Source organism: Equus asinus, chromosome 13, assembly GCF_041296235.1.
Source record: "Equus asinus isolate D_3611 breed Donkey chromosome 13, EquAss-T2T_v2, whole genome shotgun sequence".
Taxonomy (NCBI): domain Eukaryota; kingdom Metazoa; phylum Chordata; class Mammalia; order Perissodactyla; family Equidae; genus Equus; species Equus asinus.
The window spans coordinates 26339929-26358585 of record NC_091802.1 but is presented as its reverse complement, the minus strand read 5'-3'; the positions used below and the strand labels follow the sequence as shown (position 1 = coordinate 26358585).

At 51.5% G+C, this 18657-nt stretch overlaps 1 protein-coding gene across 4 annotated transcripts in view; it reads right to left on the bottom strand.

The window, feature by feature from the left end:
• Positions 1–18657, bottom strand: part of MYO19 (myosin XIX) — a 44650-nt gene that overhangs the window by 3756 nt on the left and 22237 nt on the right. For 3 of the 4 annotated variants that reach the window (XM_070482842.1, XM_014862280.3, XM_070482843.1), the window contains 17 exons: positions 15673–15805; positions 14959–15028; positions 14297–14399; positions 13550–13646; positions 13343–13419; positions 11334–11424; positions 10688–10859; positions 8958–9031; positions 8057–8178; positions 7741–7854; positions 7306–7482; positions 6785–6934; positions 5601–5708; positions 4577–4647; positions 2576–2679; positions 654–820; positions 395–524 (listed from right to left, as the gene is read on the bottom strand). In XM_070482842.1, coding sequence (XP_070338943.1) covers positions 395–524; positions 654–820; positions 2576–2679; positions 4577–4647; positions 5601–5708; positions 6785–6934; positions 7306–7482; positions 7741–7854; positions 8057–8178; positions 8958–9031; positions 10688–10859; positions 11334–11424; positions 13343–13419; positions 13550–13646; positions 14297–14399; positions 14959–15028; positions 15673–15805 — 1960 coding nt within the window. The remainder of the gene's footprint in view (positions 1–394; positions 525–653; positions 821–2575; positions 2680–4576; positions 4648–5600; positions 5709–6784; positions 6935–7305; positions 7483–7740; positions 7855–8056; positions 8179–8957; positions 9032–10687; positions 10860–11333; positions 11425–13342; positions 13420–13549; positions 13647–14296; positions 14400–14958; positions 15029–15672; positions 15806–18657) is intronic. The other variant, XR_011493717.1, reaches the window with a different exon arrangement.

Genomic DNA, 18657 nt, shown 5'->3' with positions numbered 1-18657 from the left:
CCTGCAGCCCAGCAGGTAAGGATTTGAGTTGTCATAAAGGGAAAAAAAAGATGCTATAAACAGCTATTGAGATCTGGGAAAGGGGGCATTACAGGCACATTTTTAGCCTGTTACCTACAGTGCACCCTTACTCATGGTGTGACCTGGTTTCCACTGAACTGGAGAGATGCTCTCAGTGAGGTGGACAGGAAATTTGAATCCCAGGGCACCATAGGGTTGTGCCATCACTTGAGGCTGGGACACAGTTAGCTTTGCTTTGGGGATTTGGCGAGCAGCATTTCAAAGGAAACAGGTATCAGGTGGGGTCTGTGTGCAATCGCTGACAGTGGCTGCATTTAGGCCTGCCTGTTGGCCTGGAATGATGGCTGCCTGCCCAGGGCCCCAGCTCTCCTACCTGCCTGGATGAGCACAGCAGCCCGCCTCTGCCTCTCCTGCTTGCGGTGCCGGTGTCGCCTCCAGCCACCCTGGATGCAGCGGGCACACTGCTCCAGCACCTGTGCACGCCCACGTTCCAGAAGCTCTAGCTGGGAGAAGGGACATCACTGAGGTCCTGAGCCTCTCCCCCTGCCCTGAGGAGGGCCCAGATCCTGTCCTGCTGAGGACAGCACACAGCTGGCTTCTATAATCTCCGTTCCTCATCCCAACCAGCTCACCATGGAGTCAGTCATGAACACCTTGGTTCTGCCACAGTACACTGGGGCTGGCATAGCCTCCGCTGGGTCACCAGGTATGGCTGCTGCCTGAGTTAGAGCTGGCAGAGTGTGGAGGATGTCCTGGAGGAGAGGTTGCAGCGTGGCCTCCTCAGTGTGTGGAGACCATTCTAGGGGATGGGAGACAGAGGTCCCATCAGTGCGTGGTCATCTATACACATCTGTGGCCTTAAGAAACTGGTTCTGGTCTCCCCAACATTCCACAGGCTTCTCTCCTGCTGTTCTTGCCTCTAACCATTTCTACCTCGTCCTTTTTTTATGGGGAGATCAGAAGCAGCCCCTCTATTGTCTCTCAGGCCCCTGGCTGTTCTGAGTCTTGGAATCGCCACTTGTGGCTGTGCCCTGGACTGGCCTGCACCCTCCATTCCCATGGGTCCCGTTGGGCCAGCTCCCAAAAAGGCACTTGATGCCTGGACTTCAACCTGGAATCCCAGGCTGCTCACACAGCATTTGTTTCCAAGGCCCCAAACATGCTGATGGCCAAGCAGGACAGCCAGGCCACCCCTCAGCCCCTGACCCCTTACTCCTCGCCATGTATGGGAAAAGAGAGAACAAATCCCAGTCCTGTGGAGGCCCAGTGGGTCCCCCTGCCTGCCCTCCCGCATCTTGCAGGGCTGACTCCTGCAGAGGGAAGATTTACCTGAGGGCTCTGACCACCTTTAGCTGCCCAGTGCCTCTCTGGAGACAGAGGCTGCCAAAGAAGATGCCGCAGATGAGAAACAGCAGCAAAAATCAACCAGGGGCCAGGGGGGCTTTGGGCAAGAGGCACAGAGCAGTAGAGCAAACCATGGAGAGAGGGGGGAGAAAAGAGGTAGGGAGAAAGGATGAGAGGAAAGTGACAAAACTGTGTTCAAGAGAAGAGAAAAAAAAACAGAGCAGAATTGTCCCACCTGGGTCTGGTGGGCCCCAGGGTAAGGCTGTGTGGGTGCAGGGAGCAGCTGGTGCTGGGCTGGGGTCTTCCTGGGTGGGGTCTCACACCCTGTCCTTGGCCTCAACCCTCACTCCCACAGCCTCAGTGATATCCGCATGCTGACAACCCCCAAATTGGGGCCACAGGCAAGACGTCCCCTTGAGGTTAAAGCTTGCCGAGGGTCTTGCAGACGTCTCCACTGGATGACTTGAGGCCTGGAGCTCGTCAGCCCTGGCAGGGCTCAGCAGCTGCCCCAAACCTCTCTTCCCCACTGGCCAGGCATAGTTAATTTTCTCCTTTCCTGTCCCTCTGCATCCAACCAAACGCTTGCTGGTCTGACCAGTTTCTTCTCAGCATTTCCTGACTGCCCACATCCTTAGCTTCTCTCTGCTCTGGCCAGCTTAACAGCCTCACTCCCATGGCCTGCCCTGGGGCCCCCACGGTGGTCTCCATGTCACTCCGTTCTTCCCCAGAAGTGCCTCCCATCTGCCCAGAGAATAAAATCCAGCTTCTGTGACTGGGCCCTGCCTGTCACTGCAGCCTCACCTCCCCATTCTCTGTCCTTTATGAGCCAGCACCACTGAATGGCCTGGAGCTCCTCTCACACAGTGCCGTCTCCTGCCTGCAGGCCTCTGTTCAGATTACTTCTTTCATGTGGAATGCCCTTGACCTGGCTAATCCCATCTGTCCTCAGACACCACCTCTTCCAGGAAGTCTTCCCTGATTCACATCTCCCCAGCACCACCCACAACATCCTGTTCCTAGCTATGCCCTTTCCACTTTTCCCACTCTTCAATTGTTTTTTGAGTCTGTTTCCTCTATTGAACCAAGAACCATGAAGGCAGGGCTGTGTTTTATTCATCTCTGAACCCCCGCCCCTAGCCCTGGGATGGCCCAGCACAGGTGCTTAGTAAACTGTGGTTGAACAAATGACTAACAGACGTGCCCCTCTCACCTGAGCGCCCTTCATCAAGAGACAGGCTGCAGGGACCAGGGGATGTGCGAGGACGGAGCCTTCTCAGCAATTCATATCGTTCCACGAAGTTCTGGTGAGACACTCTGGAAGCAAAAGCAGGTGGAAGAGGAGAATGCGGTTACTTCATCCATGAGCCAGGCACAGTGCTCGGGGTGCAACACGAGTTATCTCATATTTAATCTGCTCAACAGCCCAGCAGGGGCTGCCTGACTGTGCCCACTGAATGGACGAGGTTGTGGTTCTGGAGAGATTACTAGGGTCACTCAGCGGGAAGTCAGTGGAGACCATTTTTAAACTGAGCCTGCTCTTCCTGTGGCCTTGATCTACCAAAACAATCAGTGTCTTGCCCTTTCAGTAGAGGATTTGCAGTCTGCTTCCTTCCAAAGGGGCCTGCAGGCCTCTCCCCAGCCTAGACCATTCCTACTGCGCACACGTGCTCAGCCTCATCTCCACCAGCCCTCTCTGACCCCACAGTCTCCTCCACTTCCTCCTGATTTCTCTGTTCCCCTTCATGGTGCTTCTCTCAATGGCTGGTGACACCTGATACCTGTACTTCCTCCTCCTTAGTCTGGCTTCTGTCCCAACAGTGCTACTGCACCAGTGTGGCTCTCGTCACAGCCATTGGCTGTGCCACAAATCCAGTTGTCAGTGCTCGGTCTTCCTCTTGCCCAGCCTGTGGGCAGCAGGTGCCCAGCTGACCCCTCTCCCTTGGAGAGCTCTCTCTCTCAGCCTCCAGGACACCCACTATCCTGGCTTCCTCCTTCACCCATGGCTCCTTGCAAGTTGTTGTTGCTGGTGTCTCCTCCTCTCAGGATGTGGGCATTCTTCAGGGAATGGCTGCAGACCCCCTCTCTCTCCCCCTAGGTGATTTCCTCCTTGCTCATGGTGTTAAGACCCGCATGTGCTCCAGTTCTTAAAGCTCTACTGAGCCCCGAGCCTGTCTCACAGCCGTTTCAAACCTGATGAGGCCATACTCCTGACCCTGCCCTCGCTTCCCACCGTCCAACCTGGGCCTTCCCCAGACCATCCTATCTGGGAGAACTTTCTCCTGATTCATCCATTTGCCCAGACGGAAGCCTAGAAGTTGCTTCTGTGGCCTGGAAGTTGACTGCTCCCCTGCCCAATACCCCCTGGTGGATCAATCCACAGTCCTATTTCTGTTGAAGCCATACACCAATCTTACACATTTCTCTCCATTTTTCACTGCTGCCACCCTCATCTGGGCCACCATCTGGCCTGCGCACCTGTCACAGCCTTCTCACTCACCTCCTCCCTTCTCTCCTGACCCTATGTCCAACCTCCGCAAAGCAGCCACAGGGATCTTCTTAGAATATGAATGAGAGCACAGTGCTCCCTCCTTAGAATATCCAGTGGCTTCCATGGCACTCAGGACAAACTGCAAAGTCCCAGCGTGCCCTACGAGATGCTGGCTCCTCGCCCCTCTCTTCCCGTTCCTGGTTCTCTATGCTCCAGTCACTTTAGCATCTCCCTGTTCCTAACCTGCGAGCTCTGAGGTTGCTGTTCCCTTGGCCTGCAATGCTCTCCCACCTCAAACCTTCCCAGGCTGGCCCTTTCACTTCCTGGAGGCCTGACTGCTTTGAGGGCCCCTCCCTGACCAGCCCAAGGAGCCTCTTCCCCTGTCAGTCTACCTAACAGCAGTCTTGGTTTCTCTCCTAGCACTGATTTACTTTAGACTTCTCGTTCTTGTTTCCACAGGAATGTATGCCCCAAGAGGGCAGAGACTCACCTTCCTTATTGACTGATATATACTAGAAACAGTGCCTGGTACAAAATAGTGCAAAGAAAGTGAATGGAAAAATGAACATGTGCAGCCCCTTGAGTTCCAGGTTGACTTCGCAGATCCACCTCTTTCTCCTCACGTCCTTATCCTTCTCTGGTCTGGGCAGGCTCTGGTTGGGCCTGAGTGCTAAGCTCCACCCTGGCATTGGCCCTGCCCCCTGCAGTACTTGGCCCACTCACCGGATGGGGAAGCCAGCGGCACTGATGTGAATGGTCTCCACGAGGCCACAGGCCTCCAGCTGGCTCAGGACCTGCAAGGGTGGGGAGACAGGGTGGGTACCTGCAGCATGGGGCCGGCAGGCCAGAAATGCCACTCCTGTGACCTGACTGGTGTGGACCTGCAGGCTCTCCTGAGGCTCAGCTGATGGGGGTATACTCTCTGAGGCAGTGAGAAATCAAGGGGCCTTGAGAAAATCTCACTGCTGGAAAGGCTTCTGGAGGCCCCAGGTCCCCTCATCTGATGCATGGCTTCTGAGACAGTGGAGGCAGGTGCTGGCTCTGTCTCACCAGTCCTAGCAGCGCAGAGGTGCTCTGCTACACAATGCAGCCCAACCCAATTCCTCTTTTTTATTTATTTTATATTTTGCAGGCAATAGAGTGAGTCACAGCTGAGGGGCAGGGGAGATTATTTTGTGAAGATTCTTCTGGGACCTGAATGAAGGTCTTTACCACAGAGCAAAGTGGCCCTGGCTATAAACCTTAAGCCACATCTACCAGTTGACTGTGGGGCGCTTTCCAGCATCGTCCACCACTCACACCTCATCCACATCCCTTGAAGCCCAGTACTCTGAGCAAAGGGCAGCTGCTGGCCACAGAGTGCTTTTGTGCAAATTAGAAAAAACTATACCTCCAGTCAGAAATAGCCACACTGTGCACAGAATGTAAGGTGACACAGACTTTCAGCTAATCACAAAAGTCACCTGTTCCTCTGGGCAGCTTCAGTCTCTCATTAGGGTACATGGCTTGGTGAGCAGAGAATAAGATGCACTGGAGTCCCTTTGCCTCCTTCACTAGGTCACAGACCACACAACCATACGTGACTGTCCAGACAAAGCAGGGTAGACAAGCCCTCCCTAATGTCAGGCCCAACCTGGGAGGCCCCCTCCGGTCACTCCATTTGGAGCAGATGTTCTGCCCTTCATCCCTCCAGGGCCTTGGCCAGATGGGACTCTCTGCAAAGCAGCTCTGGCTCAGTGTGAATTACCTCCTCCCGGAGGAAGGTCTGCGCCTGGCCCTGGCCGTTGGGCTTGATGCAGCGGATGTAGTGGGGTGTGGTCCTATGCAGGACCTGCAGAAGCTGCTCCAGGGAGGCCTGCAGAAGGGAGAGACCGTGGGGTCAGGCAGGGACTGGGGCTGCCTGGGGGCATCAGCGGGGCCCTGGTTAGTGACCACATCAAACACCTCCAGCAGCCCTCCCAGCCCCAAGACCAGGATACTCACGTGCTCTGGGATGACCACTCGAGGCTCTCACTGAGTGTGCCCAAAGCACACTCCTCTCCTGACCTCCCACTGCTCCTCACCTCTGCCTCCCAGGGACCTTCTTGATGTGTGACCCTCCACCTGATTGGTCTCCCTGCATCTGGCCCAGCCTCCCCCCAACTCATCTTCCTCACAAGAGCAATCCTCCTGCAAGAGAACAATCTCAGAAACCCCTGCAATCCATTCAGGCAACAGCTATTATTATTAAGCCTGTCTTATGTGCTGGAAGCTGTGCCAGGGCTGTGACACAGGCAGTCTGCTGCTGTCTCAGAGCTCAGGGTCTAACAGGCCACACAGATATTGGATGGGTCCCCTCAATGATGTGTCTGCTGCTGGGCAGGAAAGTGCTACTCAAACCTGGGCACCCCAGGAGGCCTCCTCAAGGAGGAGATGGTAACACAAAAGTCTGAAGGGTGAGAAGGGTAAACTAAGCAAAGTGGCATGGAGGGTGGAATTGAAGGGGCAGTGGTGAGGAGCATCCCAGGATGGTGAAGCACAATATGCAAGGGCTGAGAGACAGTAGAAAGCATAAGATACTGGAGGAGGTGACAAATGTGCTCAAGCTGAGGACGGAGTTTGAGTAGGAAGGTGGAGAACTGGGAATGGGCCACCGAGGTTCTTGTGACTATTGCTTTTCCATGATCACCCTATCAGTAGTGGGTGAGAGGCCCCCACTGTACCACCCACAGGCCCCTAGGCTTCCCGTCATGTCAATTATACCAGAGAGTCTATTTGTCTGTTTCTTGTCTCATCTTCCACATGGGACTATCAACTCTGTGCAGACCAGGGCCATGTCTATGTGACTCATCAAGGCTCCTCAGCAAACAGCACCAATTCTGGGAGATGCTCAGTAAACATTTGAGATTGATGAGTGAACCAAACACATCACATCAGCACCACCAGACCCACCTTGAACTTGGACACCACGGTCAACACAGGGGCCCTGCTCTGTCCCTGTTCCTCCTGGGACTTCTCTTCAGGGTCAGTAGGAAACAGCACCTTGAGCACAGGGTCCTGGGATTGCTGCAGGAGCCTGGTCAGCTCAGGGGGGATGGGGTCCTGTTGGGAAAAGACAAGTGCAGTGGGTGAGGGCAGATGGAATGCTACCCTGGGCTGCCCATGGGCTTGCCAGCCCTGCTCACCCAGGCCCCAGAAGAAGGGCTTCCAGGGAGGGCAGGGCCCAAGACAGAGAGAAGAGCTGGTCCACTGGATGCCTAGAAACTAGGAGATCCAGTGTGACATGAGTCATTTCTGGGCAGGTCATGTCTGATTAGCAGAGACCTCAGGCAGGTAGGCCCAGGAGGTGATCCTGGATTCTGGGAGGATGTTCAGGAGGGAGAGGACACACGATAGGAAACTACTATGTACATGCAGAATGACTCAGCATCTCTTTCCAAGCAGGCTCGCACAGGCCCTGGCCCAGCCCTCACCTTGTTTTTCTCCACCAGGCCTGCGGTGTGGTAGCGCACAGGCCCTGCGTAATGCACCACGATGAAGCTGGGCTCCCGGCTGAGCTTGTTGTGGCCCAGGCAGGGCCTGCCTGCTAGGGCACTCTCAATGCGTGTCTGGAGCTGGGCTGCACTGCTTGGCCGATTAAGGCGGCATTCCTGTGTGGGGCAGGATTGGCAGTCAGCCACAAAAATGAGAGGGCTCACCACAACCCTCGCAGTCCCCACCCTGTGGCCCCCATGGCAGCAGAGATGTCACACCAGCATCACAGTGACTCTGAGAGGGAGGGAATATAGGGATTAGCAAACCCATGTGGCAGATGGGGAGACAGAGGCACAGAGAGGGATAGTCTTCAAGGCCCCAGAAAAGCCCAAAGCGCAACTCTGGTGCTCAGCACACTAGCTGAGCCTCCCCACCTCATTTATGAGGGAGCAGATGCTGAGGGGGCTTCCCTCGATGAGATCCAAACAGGTCTGGTTGTCCTGGTAGTTGACAAATGACCACTCCAGGCCCTCAACTGTGTATTCCTCCTAGGGAGCAAAAGTCAGGGGGCGGGGGTAGAAGGCAGCTATGGTCTGAGGCCCAGATGGGCCATCCCATGGCTGGTCTCAGTACCACAGCATATTCCGGAACAGCATCAAAGAAGGAACAAAAGGCTCCTGGTCAGATCCTGGGATGGGGCTGAGGGGTCAGGAAGAGACAGAGGATACAGCAGGCCTGCCCCAGCCTCACCTGCTGAGCCCTTAGGTAGTGAGCCACAAAGTGCTGCTGCAGTTTCTCGTTGGCGTAGTTGATGCACAACTGTTCCAGACTATTGTGGGGAAATGACTCAAATCCGTACACATCCAGCAGGCCTGGGAGGATGGGGAAGAACCATGGGGCCACTGCAGGGAACAGGTGGGGTGGGTCGGGGGTACTACAGGAGCCCAGGGTGGCTAGGCTCCTGCTCAAGCCTCATACTTGGCAGCCTGGGGATGAGGTTGAGTGAGCATCCCACCGCACACGACCCCAGGGTGGTTCCTATCTCTGCCTCATGGACCCTCAGAACTCAGAGCAGGAAGAGAGGCTGAATGAAGAGTGAGGGGCAGCCCAGGGCACCAGGTCCACTTTTGAGTCTGAATCCTCTGGTCCTGGTAGGCCCCTCCTGTGAGGGAACCAGGTCCCAGGGAACATGTTCTGTGTCCACTCCAGTCTGGAGGGCCTTGGTTCACCAGCTCAGTTGGTGCCCAGGATTCCACCATTCCATGAGCAAACTTCACTGGTGCCTTTGAGCTCTACTTCCTCCCCAACCTGACTATCACACCCAGGTTCCAACGATGTTATCATGTCCCCAGGTGCCTTCTAAGCCAGCTCTTTTACCTCTCCCCTACTACTCTCCTGAGACTGGAGCTGAGTCTCTAGGGAGAGAAGGGCCCTGACAGACAAGGCACCATCTGAGTCTTCCTGGAGAGCTACGGACAGGGCAGATGTACACAGAGATGTCCTCTCCCAAACACTCGTGGACGGATGAAGAGGGAGGGGTGCAGAGAAGGGAAAGGAGTCTCCTGGAGTCACACAGTGCTCCTGCCTCTCATCCAGGGCTCTCTTGTTCTTTTTCTGAAGGAGTGCTCCTAGCAAGGTGAACCCCTGCTACCTATGAAAGTGCTCCAGGAGCTCGGGTCTGCGCAGATGCTGCTGTTGATCACTGATACCAGCCAGTCAAACAGCCTGTTGGGGTGGGAGGAAGAGTGGAACCTGGTGAGAGGAGGTGAGGCTGAGCCTGAGGGGTGGCAAAATTACACCTCCAGCCAGGGTGCCACACCCTGGAGGGCCTGTATTCTGAGCCTGACGGGTCAAGGCCTAAACCCTCTCCTGTTTCCTGCCCATGCTGTCTGGACCTACTACAAATGCACGCTGTGGTCGTGCATGTTCCCAGGTACACACAAACATGGCCTGTCCTCCCAGCAAGACTGAGCACAGGACCAATGAGACTCTGGGGCCAGACAGGGAGTGGGTCTGCATCAGTCACATGGCCTGACAGCCGGCTGGTGTCTTGACTAGAAGGGGCTATTGGGCAAGCCTGGGTGGGATTTGTAAAGAACCAAATTGACTAGACTCGAGGAAAACTCTACCTGTGGAGCCCAGAGCTCAAGGCCCTGCCCCGCCGTGTCCCCCACTCAGTCCTGTACAAGTGAACCCGAGTCACCTGAGGCCAAGAGTGGCATCTTGCACTCTGGAACCATCCCTACCCCAGAAGATGAGGTAGTTATGGTACAACATGGTGACATGTACAACATTATTAAGAGATTTCTTCCTTATAATTTTTCTTAAAGTAATTGCTCTGCAACTCTTTTCAACTGGTTTCTGTTTTTGCAACAAGGGCTTCAAATTCTCATCAGAGGTACTAAAAACAAGTGACCTGTTATTTACTGTGTGTGAAGTGTTCTATGGTTAGAGGTCCACTCTGTGATCATCACACTTAATTTTATCTACTCATTTTGCAGCAACTTGACACAAAGACTTTAAAAATCTTTGGCCTGAAATTAGCTTCGAGGCAACAGGAACTGAATCTCTTACTGAAATGGGTTCAGTCTGGGCCCCACTGCCCTGGGGTCGTTTTTCCTCAGCAGTGCTTCTCAGGCTCTTGGCTCTTTGAGAAGTTCATTAAAGCAGGGGGACCCTCTCCCCAGAAGGGTGTCTAAGTTGCCATGTGCTCATGCACACACAGAAATACACAGGTTCTGTCCCATAATTTCAGAGAATTCTGGGCCCCTTGATGCCCTTACAAGGCATCTTGAAGGTTCTCAGAACCCAGGGTGAGAAACCATCATTAACCACACGGCCAGAGCGTAGAGATGCTTATGTAACCCAACAGGAAAAGGCCAGGACCCCTACCTTCGCCCTGTTCTGGGCTCCCACTTGCTATACACTGTGTTGCTCAAGACTGTGAGCTGAGCTGCTGGCTCTGCCACCATCTATCAAATTCCCCAGGTGACTACAAAGACCTGAAGGACAGGGCACATGGAGACAGGAACCTATTCACCCATGAGTCTGACCCTGAACTATGAGGGCCCTAGATCACCTTTGGGGCCTACCTTGCCAGCAGAGAGCTAGGCAGGTTTTCTTCACCTATCACTAATGTCAAGGTAGGCTCCTGTACTTTCGTAATGAACTGCATCTAGGCCAGGAATGTGGCAACTTCCCCACGCAGAGTACTTAGGAATCAAGGCCAGGGGCCTTGCTTGGGGAAAACCCAGGAGCCACCTCCCCAGGGGTCTGCTTTATCTGGCAAACCTCACCCTAGGCCTGCTGCTGATGGTGTCTGGTCCACACCCAGAGAGAGGGAGAACTTGGGGGGAGGGCAAGGGGCAGGGCACTGCTCACCGTGAATAGACCAGTTTGGCCAGACAGTCTCTGCGGGTGTCACACTCGGCTCGGGAGCAGGGCTTCCGGAACACCTGCTGCTGCCTGCCTGCCCTGATGGTTCTAATCCGCAGTGTCTCCAGCAGTGGGTCTTCTGGGAGCAGCAGCAGCAAGGCCGATGTCCTGACAGAGCCTAGGAGGGACAAATCACCCTCCATCCAAACAGCCCTCTTCACAAGGCACAGTGCAGTTGTCACAGTGGAACCATGACCACTCAACTGGACAGAGGAGACCTATGTTCTGGTGGATGCGGAGACTCACTGACAGCCTCCAAAGTGGCAGAGGCAGGACTGGAACTCAGGACTTCTATGTCCTAGTCCACACTGCCACGTGTGGGACAAATCACTTTACGAACTCTCTGATTGTCGTTTTCTCATCTGTAAAACAGGGACCATGTTGTCTGTCTCACCACAGATGGGGTGAGGAGTAACTTATCCAGGGCAGGGCCCTACAGCTGATGGTTCCATCAAGGGCATCAGATTCCAAATTTCACCCTCTGGCCTCCCACCCAATCCCGCCAAGGCTCGCTCTTTTTCTGGGCAAGGCCTGCCCTGCTCCCTGGAGTGTGACCAAAGCCTGAGGTGCAGGCCCTGACCCTTGCCCTCACACTTGGCATCGTCCATCAGCTGGCAGGGTTGGGCTTCGTCCTCATAGTCAGCAAACCGGATGTTGCCGAGGTGCAGCAGTCCAGCTAGGACCTGAGGGGCAGGAGAGGAGACGAAGTGGGCACCTTCCCAGGGGCTGAAGCCTCGCCTGGGAAGGGCTTCTCTCCTGCTGAATACAATCATAACAGAATAATAGCAGTTCCCAATGACTGCCCACTTACTACATGACTCTGCCAGGCACGATTTGGTGCAAGTTATATGCACCATCTTGTTTAATCTTTTCAGCAATCAGTGAGGCATGTGCTGTTATGATGCCCATGACAGAGATGAGACGGGGAGAGGTTAAGTCACAAGCCTAAGGCCACACTCTTGGTAAAGGTGAAGGGTACGATCAGAACCCAGGCAGTGGACTTCAGATGCCTCCCAGAGCAGCCAGTGGGACCCCATGTTACTCACTGTCTGTCCCTCTGCCTCCCACTCTCTAGGAGCAGACTGTGTGGGAACACTACTCCTGTTACTGCTGGACCAGGTTACTTCTGTGTTTGATGGGAATTTGGCTCTGGCTTCCTTTGGCCCTCTCTCAGCACTGTTGGGATTCTGACAGCCCAGCCTGGGGAGGATCTGTGATCTTGGTCTCTGTACAATGGGTGCCTTCTTGCCTTTGCACTCAATGATCCACATGGATGAGCCCCCAGGGGCTGTAGAAAAGAGACCCCCAGGTCCAGCAACTTGGAAACCCTGGTATCGAGAGAGCAGCGCCTCTCCCATCATCTGTGTCCGGTCCCAGGCAGGGTGGCTCCACATGCTACAGGCTTTTCGGCCACAACGCACCCCAGGAAAAGACTGCTGTGCCAATGGGCAGTGTAGGGCAGAGAGTCATGCCACCCCCAAACCAGCACTCCTGGTGGGACTCCTAGCATTGTCCACTTGCCCTGGACTTGTCCCCATGTTCCGTCCTTCTGGCCAAGCTCTTGCCTGGCAGTGCCCATACTGGCCGTGATCCCTTCCCTGCCTGGGCAGCCCCCATGTGGAGGTGGAGATAATTTTCCACGTACTGCCATCTCCCTGCAGTGGCTTCCCTCTCTCTGTTGCCAGCCCTGTTAGTGGGTGGGTGAGGAGGTGACAGGGGAGGGAGGAGTCAGCCCTCTCAGCAGAGACAGATGGGAGAAGGGAGGCCATAGTAGGGATGAGAGGGGCCCAGCTCACCTGGGTCAGCACTATGTCCTGAGAGGAGGGTAAAAATGGTAGGAAGTCAGAATTACTGCATCTGGTACTAACTCTATCTGTATCACTTAGTGATGTCGGACCTTTGTAGGTCACTTTGCCTCTCTAGTTTTCTCTAGCATAAAATGGGAATAATCTTGGGGCTGGCCCAGTGGCGTAGTGGTTAAGTTTGCATGCTCCGATTTGGTGGCCCTGGGTTCGTGGGTTTGGATCCCGGGCATAGACCTGCACACTGGTCATCAAGCCATGCTATGGAGGTGTCCCACATACAAAACAGAGGAAGAGTGGCACAGATATTAGCTCAGTGACACTCTTCCTCAAGCAAAAAGAGGAAGATTATCCAAAGATATAGCTCAGGGCCAATCTTCCTCACAGAAAAGGGGAATAATCTGCATAGACACAGGGCTGTTGTAAAAACCAAGTGAACTAAGGGGTGTGAACATGACTTTAAAATTTTAACACACTAGACAAACATGAGGTAGCATTATTTCTCTGTTTTGATTATTGCAGTAATAGCTGATCTAAGCACCTTGCCCTCTGACCTCCGTGTATCACTGCCATGTTCTAAACCACATGTGCTCCATCACTGTTCTCTATGCCCCTGTCCACCCTGACCCTGTCTCCAGGCTCAGTGGCACAGAGGGGTGGTCCACTCCTTGGAGACTGTGCAGCAGAGCCCAAAGTCCTAGATTCTCAGCGAGAGACTCACAAGTTCCGAGAAGGCCCTGTGGACAAGGGGCTGCCCGTCCCCTCCACCAAATCTAAGTGGCCAGGCTCTTCTTCTTACCTTAAAGACGTTGTTCTGGGTGGGAGTCTCGATGCCCAAATGGAGCATGGCCTCTCTGGTCACCTCGAAACAATCCTCTGAAAAGTAATCCAAGTCACAGCCCAGTGTCAGGGCCAAAGGTCAGCAGGGGCATCGAGGGGTGAGGGAGGCAGGCCCTGTGCAAGGGTAGGTGGGTGCTGTTAGGCCAACCCAGGGTGCTCCCCCTACCTTCCAAGGTCCTCTCTGAGTTGGGGAGCCAGGAGAAGGCAGCTCCCTTGGGGAGGTGCCACTGGAGCCTCTCATCCGCACTGGCTCCTTTGCACATCTGTGGGGAGGGGTGGGCGGGTGGCTGAGCTAGGAGTGCGAGGCAAGCCCAGGCCTGCATAGGCTGGGACTGGGATGAGAGGAGTGAGAAATGCCAGTGACATCACAAGGCTGAGAGGTCCCTGTAGAGAGCCCAGGGCAGGCATGGGGGCAAAAAAGCTGCAAACAGTTCTGGATATCTCCAGCTCAATGCAAAAAACTCTGCTGAGGCCTATAGTCTGAGGAAAGCACAACTCCTGTCTGGGAGTCCCCAGTCCGAATCTGAGAGCGGGGAGACATACTCTCCATGCCTTGGGGGACCCCCAGTCTGATGGAAGAGGCACAGCTCCAGGGAAGTTCTTGTTCTGTCGGAGGAGACAGCTGCCATCCCAGGAGTTCTCAGTCTGACAAGGATGACAGTCCCAGTCTCAAGGACCTTTTGGTCTGACAGAAGGCAAAACATACCCCCTGCCAAAACCATGCTGGGAGCCAGGGTCCAGTGTGAGGCAGAAGTGTTGCATAAAGTTTGCAGGAGTAAGTGGTGGCGTTGCTGAAAGCCAGGTGAAGAGGCAGGCAGGAAGCATTGCGGGGGAGCGGTGGAGGAAGGGCTTAGAGGCACAGACCCATATCTACCCTGCACCTGGGCAGCTCTGGGCCCAGCCTAGCACAAACCTGGTAGAAGATGTGGAAGTTCCTCTCACTGGAGGCCTGGCAGGCCACTCGAGTTTTCTCTAGGAGGTAGGTTTGGACTGCAGCTCCGGTCATCTGCTGGGCACTGGACACAAGCAGGCCAGGGCTCATTAGTTGTCCATTCATTCCACAGCCATTTATTAGGCACTTATTGTGTGCCAGACTGCAACCTAGCAACTCCCACCAAGCGCTTCCACTTAGCCAGTAGGGCTCATGAGGACTAGGGACCACTCAGCAAGTCTGCGGGTGGTCTGGGATATTCTCATGCACCCAGCTCAGACGGGCAGGGCCAAGGCCTCTGTACATCATTTTGCCCCATCCCAAGGCAGGAGCAGAAGTCCCAGCTTCAAGTACACAGGTGTGGCCCAGACAGGTAGCATTTTAACTAGAAGTCCCTGAGCATGGGTAGAAGCCAGGAGGAACACATGGGCTGTGACAAGCACACTGCCCCTGGGTCCCTAAGGCTGGAGTAGCAGTAATTTTCCAGGTTCAGAGATCACGCTCAGGTTCATTTATCCCACATACACACGTGCCACAAGGAGCAGGGTTCTGTCCATAGGGGTGGCCCAGGCTGGAGACTGCCCCAGCCACTTTCAAACTCCCTGCCCCATCCTCCCACCAGCCAGGGTGGCAGCAGCGATTACCTGTTCACCTGGAGCTGGATGAACTTCCCAAAGCGACTGCTGTTGTTATTCCTCAGCGTGCAGGCATTCCCTACAGATCACACCTGCATTTATCCCACTCCCGTTTAGAGTCCTCATGGGCCAAGGTGGCCGCAGGTCAGCTGGGGGCATGTCCCTCTCCTCAAGTCACCTAAGGGCCCCTTTGTTGTTTTCCACATCACAGGGGACAGGACTAGGGAGAAGGCACTTGGCCTCAGCAAGTGCGATTCAGGAGAGTTAGAAGAACTTCCTTGCAATGAACTGGAATGAGCAAGCCTAGGCAGTCAGGGACTGTCTTTTTTGAAGGGAAAAGATCAAAACAAGCTGTCACTATTGAGTTAGACAGTAAGGCACAACATCTGGATTAAAGACCCAACATGGACACGAATTATTGCGAATCTGTAGATAAGTTTCCTTCTTCTCTGAACCATGAGGAAACTGTACAGAAGGATTTGGACTAGGTGAGCCACAGGTCCTCTCCAGCACCACTGTTACATCTGCCTGGGCTAGAGGGAGGGGACGGCTGAATGACATCACCTGTACTGGAAAGAGGTTGTTGCTACCTGGGAGGAGGTTGGGGGCTCCAAGGCAGTGAACCTCCAGAGAGGGTCTCAAAGCACTGCTCGTCTCCCTGGGAGGTGGCGAATCCCAGAGGAAATGGGACTGAGGTTACTGTGCAGAGGGCACTGAGCTCACCAAAGGCTTCCATGACAGGATTGGAGTTCAAGATTCGTTGCTCGATCCTCTCTGCAATCTTGTGGCTGTCCCAGGATGTAGGTGAGGCAGCCACCACAGCGTAGAACTTCATTAGGCAGCGGGATGTCCATGTCTGTGACAGAAACAGCCCTGTGGGAGCTGTGCTTATGTTCCCTCCCACTTCTTCGCCTGCCTGAGGGAATGGTGCCCACTAGAGCCCTCTTCTTCGCCATGCCTGTTGCTGACTAAATGGCTGAACGCTGAATTCAACTTCCCCCATCTGTGAAATGGGGGTGCTCCCTTCTGCTTCTAGCTCCAAAGGACACCTTTAAGAAATGAGGGGGGCTGGGGTAGAGAACGGACATCCCACCCTGACCTGAGGAGGCCACTCAGTGTCTCTGAGTGCTCACAGCTAATATTGATTACTCTGTGGCAGGCACTGGGCTAAGGACAAAGTCCGTGTATTTTCTTACCAACCCTATAGATGCAGGTGCAATTATATAACTGTTATCAAAATGATGAAACTGAGGCATAGACAAATTTTAAATTTTTTGAAGATCACATATCTAGTAAATGATAGGGCTCTGATTTGTACCCAGGCAATCTAATTATGAAATTCTTTTATTTTATTTTAAATTAGCTGAAATCAGGTATATTTTCATTTTAACTTCTAATTGTTTGTTGCTAGGACAAAGAAATATGATTGGTTCTTTATATATTGACTCTGTATCCTGTTCTTTGCTAAACTCTCTATGCCTCAACTTTTTAGTTGTAGTAGCTCTTTTGTAAATTCTTTAGGTTTTTCTATGAGGTGGGAGAGGTTCCCTCTCTTCTATTTTCTGAAAGAATTTGTGTAGAATTGGTAACATTATTTCCTTCAATATTTGGTGGAATTAAAAAATGCAGCCACCTGGGCCTGGAGCTTTCTTTGTGGAAAGGTTTTAACTATAACATCAATTTCTTTCATAGATTTAGACAATTCAGGTTATATATTTTTACTTGTGTGAGCTTTAGCCGTTTGTGTATTTCAAAATATTTCTCCATATCACCTAAATGGTAGAATTTATTGGAATAAAGTTGTTCATAATGATCTTATCAATCTGTAGGATCTTTAGTGACATCCATTCTTCTATTTCTGACAGTTAATTTGTGTCTTATTTTCTAAGTTTGACTGGAGAGTTACTGATTTTATTAATCATTTCAAACAGTCTTTGATTTATTTTTTCTATTATGTTCCTGTTTTATTGACTTTTCACTTTATTTCCTTCTTCTGCTTACTTTGGATTTATTTTATTCTTTTTTCCTCTCGTTTCTTAAGGTAGAAGCTCGGATCACTGATTTCTGTATTCTTTTCTAATACATGCATTTAATGCTACAAACTTCCCTCAAGGCACTCCTTTTTTTTTAAAAGCATACATTTTGATGTGTTGTGCTTCCATTTTCAATTGGTTCAAAGTATTTTCTTTTGTTTTATTTTTTAAGATTGGCCCTGAGATCTATTGCCAATCTTTTTCTTTTTCCTTCTTCTCCCCAAAGCCTGTCAGTACATAGTTGTGTATTTTAGTTGTAGGTCCTTCTAGTTCTGCCATGTGAGATGCCGCCTCAGCGTGGCTTGATGAGTGGTGCAAGGTCCGTGCCCAAGATCTGAACTGATGAAATCTTGGGCTGCCGAAGTGGAAAGCGTGAACTTAACCACTCGGCCATGGGGCGGGCCCTCCAAAGTATTTTCTAATATCTTGTGATTTCATCTTTGATGTGTAAGAAATTTGAAGGGTGTTGTTTAATTTGTAAATGCTTTGGGATTTTCCAGGTGTCTTTGTTATTCTAGTTCAATTCCACTCAAGACAGAGATCATAGTTTGTATGATTTTAATCTTTTCAAATTGAGATTTGTGTTGTGGCTCAGAATATGCTCTACAATGGTTTCATGTATACTTGAAAAGAATGCTCAAATCTCAAACTATAATTTTGATTTTATCTATTTCTCTTTTCAATTCTATTAGTTTTTGCTTCATGTATTTTGAAAACATTATTAGGTACATACACATTTAGTATTATGTTTTCTTCTTAATGAATTCAGCGATTTATCATTATGAAATGTCTCATCTTACCCTTAATAACATTCCTTGTTCTAACATCTGCTTTGTTCCACATTAACATAACTACTTCTGCTTTCTTTTGATTAGTGTTGGAATGGCATATCTTTTCCCATCCTTTTACTTTGGGCCTATCTATGCCTTAAAATTATAGTGTGTTACTTGAAGACATCATATAATTTGAGTCTTGCCTTTTAAAAAAAATCCAATCTGATATTGTCTTTTAATTGGAACGTTTAGTCTATCTACATTTAATGTGATAATCACTATGGTTAGGTTTAAATCTACCATCTTGGTTTTTTTTTTTTGATTTGTCCCATGTGATCTTTGTTACTTTTTCTTCTTTTATTGCCCGTGGTTGAATTTTCACGATTCCATTGTATCTCCAAAATAAATTGTTACTATCTTTCTCTTAAAGTGAATTATCTTTTAAAGAGACAAAAAATAAGATTTCATATCTCCAATGCTCTTTATTCCTTTGTATCAATCCAAATATTCCCCTGGTTTCATATTCCTTTTGCCTAAAGAACTTCCTTTAATATTTCTTGTAGTACAAGTCTGCTGGCAATTAATTCCTTCAACTTTTGTCTGAAAGTCTTTATTTCACTTTCATTTTTGAAGGATATTTTTGCTGGTAATAGAATTCTAGGTTGATATTTTCTTTTAGCACTTTAAAGATGTCACTGTATTATCTTTGGGCTTGCAGTTTTTGAAAGATGCCTATTCTCACTTTTGACTTTGTTCCTCTTTATGTAATGTTTCTTTATTTTTCTGGCTTCCTTTAAGGTTTTCTCCAGGATTTGGGGAAGATGGTGGCATAGGAGGACTCTGAACTCACCTGCTCCCATGGAGATGACAAATCTACAACTACCTGTAGAACAATTTCCTGA